The 14,812-nt window shown below is 37.6% G+C and overlaps 1 protein-coding gene across 1 annotated transcript in view; it reads right to left on the minus strand.

Annotated features, from left to right (window-relative positions):
- Window positions 1-8,877: 8,877 nt before the first annotated feature.
- Trs23 (trafficking protein particle complex subunit 4-like protein Trs23) overlaps window positions 8,878-14,812 on the minus strand; it is a 291,121-nt gene continuing 285,186 nt past the window's right edge. Inside the window, exon 5 of the mRNA XM_090377078.1 lies at window positions 8,878-8,986. Within this exon, the coding sequence (XP_090233204.1) occupies window positions 8,914-8,986 (73 nt within the window). The 3' untranslated portion in view covers window positions 8,878-8,913. The remainder of the gene's footprint in view (window positions 8,987-14,812) is intronic.

Here is a 14,812-nt window from a genome sequence, read left to right on the forward strand (position 1 = left end):
AAGGTTTCTCTTACAAAGAAAGGCTTAAGTTTTGCAAATTACATTGTCTGGAGCCTAGGCACCGGCGATGTATATAAAGCCTTGAATGGTTTGAGCATGCTCAATGCTAATGGGATTCTTCCTCTTTCTCAGATTAATCACCTGAGAGGGCATAAATTCAAATTGAGGAAAGACAGATGTAGGATAGATGTGCGGAAATTTACCTTTAGCCAGCGGGTAGTTGGTTGGTGGAACAGTCTTCCATCCCTTGTTGTGGAAGTTTAGAGCTTAAATAAATTGAAGGCTCAGCTGGACAGGTATTTTTAACGAACGAACAGAGGTGAAGTGGAATTTTTATTTTGGCTAATGCTGCGTAAGCTTGCTTTCTTGCATCATATACCTCTACTAATACTAATGCTAACAGCGTTTTATACAGGAGAATGTAACATGTCAACTGGAATAGCCAGCACATGACATCTAATGCTTCAGATCTGTCAGAGTTTGACATCCTTTCCAATACACCTGGTTCTTCAAAAAACCCCAGAACGAGTAGTCGCATGGGGTGAGGGCTGGAAACAATGGCTGATGACCCATTCATCCATAAAGTGTTGCCTTAGCATTCTTTGGACACAACGGTGGATGTGGGGTGGCGCAACATCTTGCATGAATATGGTATCCTGAAGGCAACCATGGTGTTGCAGCTCTGCTATTGCAAAATTTTCCAACATTTCATATCGCTGTCAGGTGAGTGTTACCAGTTCAAAAAAAAAATGGCCGTAAATCCACACGACACTGTCACTTTTGTTGAATGCAATGGGACCACTTGGATAACTCGAGGGTTTTCTGTTGCCCAAATTCGACAGTTGAGTATTCACTTGTCCATTTAAGCAGAAGTGGGCTTCATTACTCCAAAGGATGTTCCATGGCCAAGTAATATCCACTGCCATTCACACCAGAAACTGAAATGAATATCTGCATTACCATGCTTTAGCACATGCATCTTGTAAGAATAGTACCGCAACACCTGACGCATTACTAGCCTTACAATGGAATACGGAATGTCCCCTTCACGAGAAACAGCTGGCACACTTGCGCTACCACATGGAGACTGACTTGATAAATCCACGACAGCCATAGCCAGATCTTCAACATGAGAGGAGTCCACTCGTTTTTGACCTCTACCTGGTTGAATACCAAAGATGTCCTGCCGCTTCAAATTTCGCAATCATTTTGCGGACAGCAGTCATAGGTCAAACAGCCTTATGCACTTCTGGTACCGGAATTCTCCAATAGCTGCAGCTGCATTGTTGCTGTTCTGATAGTACAGCTTCACTAATAATGCCTTTTCCTGCAATTTTTTGTGGACATAATGAACCTCCCAAAGATTTTGCATTTTACTGTGATCCAAGCTGGAGGCGGGATTCAAACCCGCGACCTTTGGTTTGCCAAGCAGGCACTTCACCCAAATGGCTAGCCCAGTCGGCTTTCCTGCATTGTTGTTGGCATTGCCTGCAATGCTGTAGTGCAGGCAAACATCTACTGTATGATTTTCAAGAGAATGCTTTGCTTTTATACAGTAGAGCTGAGTAGTGGCACTCTGATAATAAGTTACGATTATCCGAACTGATATTCGAGTGACACTCAAGTCAAGTGGACCCAATTTCGGCGAAGTCGGGACACACAAATCCTCTGCTTGCACCTTTAAGATGGTGGGGCTGTTAGTAATCCTGGGTATAACCTCCATGCACAAGTACAGTTACTACACCGGACCGAACCTATTGGTAACTCTTTAGGAGTCTTCGGCATCAGCTAGTATATAATCTTGCTACCTCTACTCTGCCAGATAGTGACTGGAGGGAGTCCGAGTAGTGTGTATGTGGGGAGCATTGTCGAGGCCACATTATGTCAAGTATCTAGGTATATTCTTTCCATGTGTACGCCCTGTCCAAAAATTTCATTACTTCATACAGCATGTCCCACCCACCTTTTCTTACTATTGAATACACCATGAATTGTCAAACTAATAGAGCAAGCTTATCTGCGAAAAGATCTAAAGTACCCAAGCACTTCCTAATTCATTTCACAAATACACGTGGTCTCAATTCTAATCTCAATGATGTGCATTTCTACTTGCAGTCTGTCAAACCTCATGTACTTTTTTCTGAAAGAATCTCAGTTATCAGTTGATTCAACTGCTGCTCATTTCAGATGCCCAAATTATTCGCTGTATGATTTCTTTGGCCTCCAAGGTGGTACTTGTGCTTATGCCCGTTCTGATCCCTGTCAGAGACTTGGCAATTTGGAATCTGCTCTCTTTGATCTTCTTTGGCTTAAATTCTCTCTACCCGATTGTGTCAAATTCATCTGTTGTCTCTACCATTCTCCCAACTCCACTAATCACTCGGCACTCTTTGAAACTTGACTTTGTCCAGTCCAACTTTCCTAACAGTTAGGTAATTTTCCTTGGTGATTTTAATGTTCACAACTCCAGCTGGCTTCCGTTTTTTAGTCACCCCGACCCAGCTGGTCGAGATACTGAGGCTTTTGCAATTACTAATGACCTTGTACAGATTGTTCATTTACCTACAAGAATACCGGACAATCCTAATCATAGAGCAACACGCTTGATCTTTTTCTCACAAACAACCCTTCTAAGTACACGGCCGAAGTTAGAAGTCCTTTAAGCAGTTCAGATCACAACTTGGTGATTGTCTCTTCTCCAATGGAACCTTTATCTCATGGCTATTCCCAACCTCGTATTGTTTGGCATTACAAGAATGCAAAATGGGATGACCTGCGAGACTTCTTTTCTTCTTTTCCTTGGTCAGATTACTGTTTCAAAATTTCTGATGTCAACGTTTGCTCAGATCGTGTCAGTGAAATTATTCTTGCAGTAATTGAAGCCTTTATCCCACACTCTGCTTTAAAATCTCGTCCTTAATCTAAACCTTGGTTTTCCAACAAATGTGCTAAGGCTGTTCAAGAGAATGTTGCATATCGTAATTGGCTTGTTTCTAATTCTTTAGTTTCATTTTCTGCCTACACCAAAGTTCGCAATAATTGAAAAGCAGTTATTAATCAGTCCAAACTAGAGTTTGAACAGGCTAAGAGTAGAAAACTTGCTTCTTGCCCTAATGGTAGCCGTGCTTTTGCCCATCTCTGCTCCCACCTGTCCAAACCAGATGGTTCTGTTGTCACTTCAGACAAGGATAAAGCTGGCCTGCTAGAATCCCATTTTTTTCCAACTCATGTATTAATGATCTTGGTAAAACAGCTCCCACCGTGCTCCATTCAATTCCTCCTGTGATCTTCCGTCAAAAGGATTTTGACGAATCTTGATGCTAAGAAAGCTCCAGGTCCCGATGGTATTTCTCCACTTGTTCTTCTGAACTTACTCGTATTCTTTGCCGCCTTTTTTCACTTTCTTATTCCAAAGGTGTTTTCCCTTCTGCTTGGAAATTTGCTCATATCCAGCCAGTTCCTAAATAGGGTGACAAATCTCTCCCATTGCAATTACTTCTACTCTTTCTAAAGTAATGGAGAAATCAATTAACTGCCAACTCTTAAACTAACTAGAAACCTTCCGTCTGATCAACAATCGCAAGTATGGATTCTGTCAGTGTCGATCCACTCGTGATATTCTTACTTATGTTACCCCTTTATGGACTAATGCAATGGAAAGGTTAGGTGAAACACAAGTAGTTGCTCTTGACATCTCAAAGGCTTTCGATTGTTTTGGCATAAATGTCTTCTAAACAAGCTTCCATCTCATTGTTTGTCAATTGTTTTTAGTAATTGGTTATCCAGTTTTCTCTGATCGCTCTCTAACTTCTCCACTAATGCCGGTGTCCCCCAATGTTCAGTTCTTTCCCACTCTTTTCCTCTTGTATATTAATGACCTTCTTCCATTGACTGGAAATCCTATCCATAGTTTTGCAGATGATAGCACATTGCATTCCACTTTCCATTTTGAGAAATTTGGCCCTGCTCAATCAGCTTCAACTTTTCGAAAATCTGCTACAAATTTCTTATATGCCGATCTTCAGGTAATTCTCCAGTGGGGTAAAGACAATTTAGTTGGTTTCAACTCTTCTAAAACTGTCTTGTCTTATATCTCGCAAAAAGGATTCTTCTGCTCCTATACTTATCTTTAGTGACACTCCGATTTCTAGGCAAAATGATCTCTTTTGGGAATTGCCCTGACTTTTATTCTCTTGGCACAAGCACGTTACAAATATTGCTTCTTCTGCATCTAAAAAACTTGGTTTTCTTTTGCTCTCGGCGTTACTTTTCTTCCAAAGAGCTGCTCACTCTGTATTAATCTCGAATCAGCTCTGCCATGGAATATTGTTTCCACATATGGTGTGGTGCCCCCAAAACCTCTCAGGCTTCTTGATTCCATTCAGAAAAGGGCAGTTAGGTTAATTAATGACTCATCTCTAAGAGTCTCTACACTCGCTGTCTCATAGACATACTATTTCTGCTGAATGACTCTTCTACAGATACTTCCATGGGCACTGTTCTTCTGAATTGGCTTCTATAATTCTCGCTCTCTTTTTCAAAACAGTCCGAATCCGTGCCGCCACCAGCCAACATCCATTTACTGTCCAACTTCAAACTCACAGACCCAACTTTACATTAGGCCTGACGCAGCCCAGTGGTCAGGAGCGACAGTGCATAGCACGCGTTCCTTGAGTGGACCGGGGTTCAAGCCCGTGACTACTAAATACGATAAATATTTGTATTGACGATTTATTGTAAACTCTACTGACTTGGTTGTCGTGACGGAGTATAAACAGAAAATTTATTTTTTTTATCTTCCTTCATACGTATTTCCTGAAAATTAAAGTCTACAGAAGTTCAAGTCCAATGTCAACAAATATCTTCTGTCTTCTCAACCTCCTCCAACCGAAGCACGGTACTAAGTACTATAGGTTGTAACACCTCTCATGTTTGGGGTATACATAAAAAAAAAAGTTATTTGCATGATCGTATCTAAGATAGTTATGTGCCATACACTGAAAAATTTTGTAACTAATTTTTTTTTCAATAAATGGTGAGCGCATTCTTTATTGTACATGTTGTCCAAATTTCTCTCCAGTACGAGCCTTAGAACTCGCTCCAGAGCCCTCTACATATGGATACTTTAATTTTTAATAACCCCGTATTTATAATTAGTTCAAATTTATTTTCTAAGAAATCAGTCAACGGTTTGGATTGAGTATCTGCAAAATTAATGTGAAATCTCCACTAAGTATCACTGGTATCCGGTCACATCCGGACACAGAGAAAATTGTAGCAGTGCAACTCTAATGTAAGGAAGTAAAACGAATTGGATGAATATAATGATGTTTTCGATCTTTCGGTTAAGTCAAATGTAAATGTCTACCGACAATATAGGTTGATGATCAGAAAGAAGGCATTCAGCTGCACAAATGTCTCGAACAGGTTTAACACTCTCAGTTTTTGCAACAGTTTGTCGATAAATCACTTCCATTTCACAAGTAACATGAATACAATTTTTTCTTATGAACTGCTACACCGCCAGCTTGTCGATCTTCTCCGCAATCGAAGTTAGGTATGCTTCGTTATTCAGCCAGGTTTCAGAAAGTAGAAGTAATTTGGGTTGTTGAGTGATTGAATCAGTGAGATTGCCACTGTGAGCACGTAAACTTTGACAATTTAATGTTAGAATGGAAAGATCGTTGTTTACTGATGAACTCGTATAAAATATCTTGCATGATAAGTAGAGAATTACTCAACAATCTGGTTATTTCATCTTGAAGTGCAAGAGCAGATGTAGCGTTTCTCAGTCAGTGATAAAATTTATTTTTTTTATTTGCAGCAATAATGTAAAGATCGCTGATATCGGTAACTTGAGATAATGCAACAAACTACGGGATCGAAAGTACCTCCCAGAGATTTATGGAAGGTAATAGCACAAGCCGGTGTTAGTGGAAAATGATTTTGTTTAGCTGAGATAGTTGTGTTGTCATTCAACGAAACGCTTGTACTTCTTGCGATCGGTATGGCTTCTAAATCAATTTCTGGAGCCATAGCAAACTGATAAGCCTTCGTTGTAGCAAGTCGACCCACAGCAGGTGGATCGGGAAATCACAACCAAAGACTTTTAATACAATTAGTCTCTTAGTCATATTCAATACATGCTGATTTTCCAAAAGCTCCATTAGCCAGATCATCAGACACACCAATATTAGTGGTTATCAAGTACAGTTTGACAGTAAGTTCATACCATAATCCACCTGTCTAATACTGCCATTTTATGAAGTTTGTCACACGAATCTTACATTCTGCATCTTGGGCACCCGACAAATGTCTTGAGCAATCGACATAACAGTATCTGAAAATTATCGTCCACAGATTTATTTTTCAAGTTTAAACGAACACCGATGGTACCACTAAGTAGCAGATGGTAATCTCTTTAGATCTTAATTCTTGCTTAGTAACAGCACTATTCCCTAAATTGTTTGAAGGATAGAGATGCTAACAATGTGTACCCAATTAAGTCTCTTGTAATCTATTCATTATATGGAAACTATTTTAAATGTAATTTTCAAAGGGAATTCAAAAAAATTGGCTTTAAAGAAGTTCATTAAGCAGAGGTCCAACTCTACTTATTTAGTGATATTACCAATTACTGAAAAAAGGCAGGTAGCCACAAATTCGCCAAACATGCCAAAAACCTAGCTACGCCTCTGCATGAAATGTGTCAGAACCTATAGTACATTATCTTGTGGGTGAGAAGAGAGAATAATATACTTGTTGACACTGTACTTGAATTTCTGTAGCCTGTAATTTTCAGAAAATACATACAAAAGAAATTTGTTCCAAAGAACAAAAAGTAGAAGGGTTAAAGTTGAAAAGGAAAAGTTTGTTCTTCAAGTCTGAGGTTGAACTATGAATGGACATTGGATAGTTGAAGCACATATTCAGAGTGGTTTTCAAAGAAAGAAGTGGAATACCGGCATGGATCTTTCTCAAGGTTAAACAGATATTACAATCAAATGTTACTTTGATTTCAGGATTACTTGCTTCGAAATATATAAGGAGCTACAAAAAGTGACCGTTGCAGGGATTCCACCACAGGTAGATATTTTCATTGGTAGTCCGGCATTTTGATGAGCAAGTCTCCTGATTTTAATCCATGGACCATCTGCAGCATTTTTTAACAAGAAATGGTGATAGCTTGTTTAAAGTTTGATCTGTTAATGTGCAAGGTTCAAAATCTAGGATGGCTACTACTATATTGCTACTAGTGTTTTTTTTTTTCTCCCCCTGTCTTTTGGCAATGACTGGGTTAATATCATCCTGATGTCTATCTCTCTCTGGTCAAGATTTTCTGACCCGGGTTATGAAGTAAGTAACATGATGTTTGCTCCACTTTGCCCCAGGAATAAGGACCTCTCCTTCTGGTTTCCACTTCTGCCATGGAGATGAAGGAACAGTGCCACCTAGTGACCAAGCAGGTGAAGTTAGCATAGTTAGATTAGAATAGATAAAAGAATGGTGGCTTTTGTTTCTAAGCCTTAGGTTTCTTTCCCTTTTGGCAGTTAATAAAAAAAACTTTTAATTTTCAAAACTATATTAAATTATAAGGAACTTCTTAACTGAAGAAGTGCTTTATTATTGCAGCGAATATGCTTGCTCACTAGAATTCTTAGTATTAGGACCACCTCCTGAGGTACCACACGGTACATTATTCTGGGATTACTGCTATCCATAAGCAGTGTCTTACATAATCTTAAACTTCAATTTCCATTTGTCAGTATATGTGCCAAATTTTTCTAGAACTTATTGCAGTAACGTATTCTTACTGCTGTCATTAACTACCCTGCCAACCTTTGTATCAACTGCAAACTCAGACATGAAGGAACAGTGCCACCTAGTGACCAAGCAGGTGAAGTTAGCATAGTTAGATTAGAATAGATAAAAGAATGGTGGCTTTTGTTTCTAAGCCTTAGGTTTCTTTCCCTTTTGGCAGTTAATAAAAAAAAGCTTTTAATTTTCAAAACTATATTAAATTATAAGGAACTTCTTAACTGAAGAAGTGCTTTATTATTGCAGCGAATATGCTTGCTCACTAGAATTCTTAGTATTAGGACCACCTCCTGAGGTACCACACGGTACATTATTCTGGGATTACTGCTATCCATAAGCAGTGTCTTACATAATCTTAAACTTCAATTTCCATTTGTCAGTATATGTGCCAAATTTTTCTAGAACTTATTGCAGTAACGTATTCTTACTGCTGTCATTAACTACCCTGCCAACCTTTGTATCAACTGCAAACTCAGACATTAAGCCTGATATGCCTTCATCAGTAATCGTTAATAATTATTGAAAGCAACACTGGCATTTTGTGGGTTATTAGTGGCACTGGCATTGTTATTAGTGGAGTTCCCCAAAACCCTGGGAGCTCCACTAATAACAATGCCCATGGACAACCACACTATCTTCTCTCTGTCACCCATCCCTTTATCCACAGCAACAGATTGTCCCTAATGTCACATTGCTCCAATTTGTACAGCAATCTTTCATGTGGAACAGTATGAAAAGCTTTTCTGAATCTAACCACATGATGTTAAAATTATTTTTTGCATCCTGTTGCTTTGTTACTGCATCACAGTATCCAATCAGATTGGTCAGACAAAACTGCTTAACAAATCCATGCTGTGATTGCTGTGTAACTGCATTCCTTAGATGTAGATGCATTACATCTTTAAACGGTGAATTTTTATTAAGTCAATTATTAATTACATTTATTATATATAATATCAATTATATATAAATTATTAAAGTCATGCAATCAAATACAGTTGTTTTCTTATTACAGAAAAAAAAATACTGATAATTCAACAATGACTTTTCACAGGTGGCAATAGCATACATGGAAAGCAGTTTAGAATATAAATTTTAGATGGTGCTTATTCCCGTCTTCTCTGTTAATTCTAATGACACTTGCATATTATTGCTGAATAATTCACATCTGAAAATGGAAAAAAAAAAGTAATAATATACAGTATATCCTTGAAGAAAATATTAAAGCATACTTTATGTAATTTCATATGACAAATGTACACAACAGACAAGTTCAAAAAGTTCTGATAATGTTGGTACTAGTAATGGTAATGCAAATTTACACAATTCTATTTTCAAAATACCCCTCTTCCACTAGTAAACACTTCTAGGAATAAATATAGAGAAGATAAAAGCAATCCAGAAGCCATTTTCTAGACTGAAGGAGTCTGAGCTAAATTTCCTTAAAAACTTCAAAAGAAGTTTTTAAAATGTACTGAGAAGCCATTGCACCTTTTAAGAGTTAATGTCTCAAAACTAACAAAATTGTTTTAAATATCTTCTTGTTTACAAAAAAAATTTATTTTTTTGTAAACAAGAGTTTTCCACATTTCCAGGAGTAAATTTGTCAATTTCCTATATTACTTAATTTAAATAACATGCATTTAAGGGGAGAGGTCTTTTTTTTTTTTAACATAACTGTGAAAAATCCATTTCGTTATATTGAAAACAATTATTTTATGAAAATGAAACACCTTTACAGCACTTAGATATGCTTTTTATTTTTTCTTATTTGAATATTATCCTTGACTGACAGAGAACAAAATATCAATTGAAACACCTGTTCAACAAATAAAATTTTTGAAATTTTTACTCATCGTCAGCCATTTTCAATCCACTGCAGGATGAAGTGGATTGAAAATGGTTCTTCTCCAGCAACATTCCAGTTTCTTTTGTTTTGTGCAATGGCCATCAATTTACTGCTCATGAACTCTTGAATTTCATCTGTTCATCTCCATTGTTGTCTTCCAGGTTTTCTTTTAGCTCCTCTTGGGTACCATTCTGTTATTTTCTTAGTCCACCTGTCACCATGTCTTCGAGCTATGTGTCCTGTCCAAGTCCATGTGAGTTCTTCAGTTTAGATAAGAATATCCTTTAGTTGAGTTTGTTGCCTAACCCACGTGTTTCTCTTCTTATTAATTTCTCTTCTTATTTAAAGATTTTGGATTTTTATAATTTATTTTCCTGAAATATATTTTAACACAACTATTTCAACTTTCATTATTCATTGGTCATATGGATGAGGCAGTCTGGATGTAAAAAGCATTAATACTAAATATGTTATGTAAATTTAACATAAATTTAACGTATAGAGATTTTTATTGATAAAAATATGATTAGGGCTGAAAGAAGTTCAATAAAATAAAACCGAGCAGCCTTTGGATCCTGATTCATTTTATTGCAATATTACTTAATTATTTCTCAAATATATTATAGCAATTAATGATTTTTTGATATATTAAACTATATTTTCTCTTTTATAAATAATGATGTTTCATTTCTAGAGCACATATTACATGGTGGATTGTCCTGGATTTTAGACATCAAAATCCATTTTATTTTAGCTGTGGACTGGGCGTCTGGTTACCTTATTGTAAAGTGATCTAAGCTGCCAAAAGATCATAACATTGATGCAACTTATTTAGAGAATAATTAACAGCTTCTATATTATTTTAAATACAGAACAGCTTGGATAACACTTGACTAGATTTCTCACTGTTTGAAACTTGTATTAGCATCACACTTTACTTGTTTCTCTTGAGTTATATCACTAATTCTACGCGTATGTTCAACTGAAGATACGAGAACAGCTTTTTTCCTAGTTTTATCTTCCACATGTAAAATATTATTTTTACTCATGTTACCATAATGCTCATCATCACTCAAATATAAAATCTTGATTAATACAAGGATGATCTTCGCAAACATACTGTAAAAAATCAGTCTCAAGTAGATTCTCCTTGAGAGGGAGACAAATCATCATTGCACATTTCTACTATTATCTGATACACTTGGTAATGCAATCTTCCGTTTTTCCAAATGGTATCTCTTTAATCCCTCAGTAGATGCATCCCCAAAAGTCACACCCTCAGGCATCTGAGTACTCAATGATGCCATTAAAATGTTTGGAATTAAACAAATCAATAATTTAATTGCTAATTTATTTTTTTATAAGTTTATTTTAATATTTTTTTTATTTAGAGTAGATTTAGATGAGATATTTCCATACTATATTTGGTCCTTGAGGTTGTCACAGACATTCTCTCAGATGGGCCAGACAAGCTGTACTTTGCTTACTTGGGAGTCTAAAATGCTGATAGAACTGATATTCGGGTGACACTCAAGTCAAGTGGACCCAATTTTGCTGAAGTCCAGACGGTCCACGTCAGCCAAATCCTCTGCTTGCACCTTCACGATGGTGGGACTGTTAATAATCCTGGGTATAACCTCCATGCACAAGCACATGGTGGAATGCCATCCCTCTGTGTTACCCGGCAATATCACCACTTTGATTATTGGAGGATTGAAGTGGTGGAGCCCATGTTTAGTCTCCAGAGCTAAGTTCTAGTCAACCCTTCCCCATCTCTTCCATCATGCAGTATGACTGTTGATTTTTGAGGTTATGATGAACATCGTGGTGAGATCCAATATTCCTTACAATTTGAGGGCACGGCTCTAAAACGGTGTTCACAGGCTGGATGCTAGTTAGTACACCGGACCGAACCTATTGGTAACTCTTTAGGAGGCTTCCGGATCAGCTAGTGTATAATCTTGCTACCTCTATTCTGCCAGATAGTGACTAGAGGGAGTCTGAGTAGTGTGTATGTGGGGGGCATTTGTCAAGGCCACGTTATGTCAAGGATCTAGGTACAGTAAACCCCCGCTATTCGCGGGGTTACGTTCCTGAGAAATGTCGCGAATACCGAAAACGCGAATACTGAGTTATGGCTCCCGTAGTAATAAAGGGGTTCCGTTCCAAAGTATGAAATATATAAGAAAAACTAGTCTAAAATTTTGTTTATGTATGTATTATATCTACCTTCATAATATGACTGTACATAGACAGTACATAGTAAAATGCAAGCATATGGCATCGAAATGAAAATAAGAAACAATTTAATATTAAATGTAATATTTATTAGAAATTTCAAACAATTTTTTCAAACCAGCGCCTTTGCTAGCAAAAAAACTTATCCCGCCAGTGCTATCACCAGTTTCGCTAAAGTATTCATAAAGGAGTTTTGCCTTTTCACGAATGATGAGTGAACTTAAGGGAATTTTATTTTGAGTTCGGTCTTCTGTCCACAGATTTAAAGCTTTTTCCATTTTTTATAATTTAACATCACGAGTTACAGAGCAAATTTTTGAAGCAATTAGCACGTTTTCACGGACACTACAGGGGATTTTTTTTTTCCGATTTTTTCATTGATCGTACCGTTGACTCATTGATTTTATAATGTTTTGCCACTGAAGAGACACTTTCACCATTAGAAATTTTGTCTAATAACTCAATTTTATTCGCTATGTCATCACCTTTGATATTTTCACATTTTCCTTGTTATTCTTAGCCATATTTTTGTAAGGGTAAAAAAGAAATTGTCCACAATAAAGGCATTTTCTTCCGTTAACACACTCGAAAAAGTCTGTTTTACACTGCAAAACGGTAGATTTATCACTTTTGTAAGCATATAAATTAAATAAATTGATAAATTTATTCAATATATAAGCATATAAATTAAAAGCAAACGACCAAACCTTCCATGATAAGCGCATAACACATATTGAATAAGGATTAGCGAGAAACATCCACGCTCGCAATTTTGTCACCCCTCTCCCCCCATCCACTGAACGCTGTTTTGACCAGGAAAGATAATTTTAGCCACGCCCATGTTTTTTTATGGCGGAAAATATTCATGGCGCTTTAAAATTCACATTTTTTTTAGATTTCATTTTATATAAATCAGCGATCGCGAATACGCGAAAACAGATACCACGAATAGCGGGGGTTTACTGTATATTCTTACCATGTGTGCGCCACATCCAAAAATTTCATTACTTCATAGAGCATATACCCCCCCCCCCCTTTTTTTTCTTACTATTGAATACACAATTAATTTGACAAACTAATAGAGTAAGCTTATCTGCAAAAAGATCTAAGCCTCCCTAACACTTCCTAGTTCATTTCACAAATATACGTGGTCTGAATTCTAATCTCAACAATGTCCATTTCCACCTGCAGTCTGCCAAACCCCATGTACTTTTTCTGACAGAATCTCAGTTATTGGTTGATTCAACTACTGCTCATCTCAGTTGCCCAAATAATTTGCTGTATGATTCCTTTCGCCTCAAAGGTGGTACCTGTGCATATGACCGTTCCGATATTTCCTGTCAGAGACTTGGTAATTTGTAATTTGTAATTTGTAAAAGGATGTAATTTGGAATCTCCTCTTTTTGATGTTCCTTGGCTTAAAATCTCTCTACATCATTGTGTCAAATTCATCTGTTGTCTCTACCGTTCTCTGAACTCCACTAATCACTTGGAGCTCTTTGACTTCCTCTCTTTGCAACTTTCCTAACAGTGGGGTAATTTTCCTTGGTGATATTAATGTTCACAACTCCAGCTGATCGAGATGCTGAGGCATTTGCAATTACTAATGACCTTGCACAGACTGTTCATTTACCTACAAGAATACTGGCCATACAGCCAACACCACTGATCTTTTTTTCAGAGACAACACTTCTAAGTATATGGTCGAAGTGAGTGGTCCTTTAGGCACCTCAGATCATAACTTGGTGATCGTCTCTTCCAATGGAGCCTTTACCTCATGGCTATTCCCAACCTTTTATTGACTGGCATTACAAGAATGCGAAATAGGATGACCTGCTTCCAATCCTTCACTTTCATTTTCAGCCTACACCAAAGCTTGCAACAATTCAATTATTAATCAGGCCAAACTCAATTTTGAATAGGCTAAGAGCAGAAAACTTGCTTCTTGCCCAAATGGTAGCCGAGCATTCCGATCTCTTGTCCAGAACTGGCCGCAACATTTTCCCACCTCTGTTAAAACCAGATAGTTCTGTTGTCACTTCAGTCATGGATAAAGCCGACCTGCTAGCTTCCTTTTTTTCTTCCAACTAGTATATTAATGAAATGCCTCCCACCATTCCCAAAATGCTCCATTCAATGCCTCCTGTGGTCTTGCGTAAAAAGGATGTAAAAAGAATTTTGACGAATCTCGATGCTAAGAAACCTCCAGGTCCTAATGGCATTTCTCCGCTTGTTCTGAAAACCTATGCTACTGAACTTAGTCCTCTTCATTGCCACCTTTCTTCACTTTCTTATTCCAAACGTATTTTTCCTTCTGCTAGGAAATTTCCTCATATTCAGCCAGTGCCTAAAAAGGGGTAACAAATCACTTCCATTCAATTATCATCCCATTGCAATTACTTCTACTCTTTCTAAAGTAATGGAGAAATCAATTAACCGCCAACTCAAACTATATAGGAACCTTCCATCAGTGTCGATCCACAGGTGATAATCCGGCTTATGTTACCAATTTATGGGCAAATTAAGTGGAAAAGTTTGGTGAAACACAAGCAGTTGCGCTTGACATCTCAAAGGCTTTCGATCGTGTTTTGCATAAAGGGCTTCTAAACAAGCTTCCATCTTATGGTTTGCCAACTGTTTTTTGTAATTGGTTATCCAGTTTCTCTCTGACTGCTCACTGAGGGTGATATTAGATGGCTCTGTCTTCTTCTTATTATTTTTTTTTTTTGATTTGGTAGTTGTTGGCGCATCGGCTTCTGTGGCCATATTGCACCTCCCAAGGTTTTTTTGCAGTACTTTGATCCAAGCCCGAGGCGGGAATCGAACCCGCGACCTTTGGGTTGCCGGGCAGGTACTTTACCCACTCGGCTAGCCCGGTCGGCCTCTGTCTTCTAACTTCTCCACTAA

Source organism: Mastigoproctus giganteus, chromosome 7, assembly GCF_048544385.1.
Source record: "Mastigoproctus giganteus isolate SK-2022 chromosome 7, ASM4854438v1, whole genome shotgun sequence".
NCBI lineage: Eukaryota > Metazoa > Arthropoda > Arachnida > Uropygi > Thelyphonidae > Mastigoproctus > Mastigoproctus giganteus.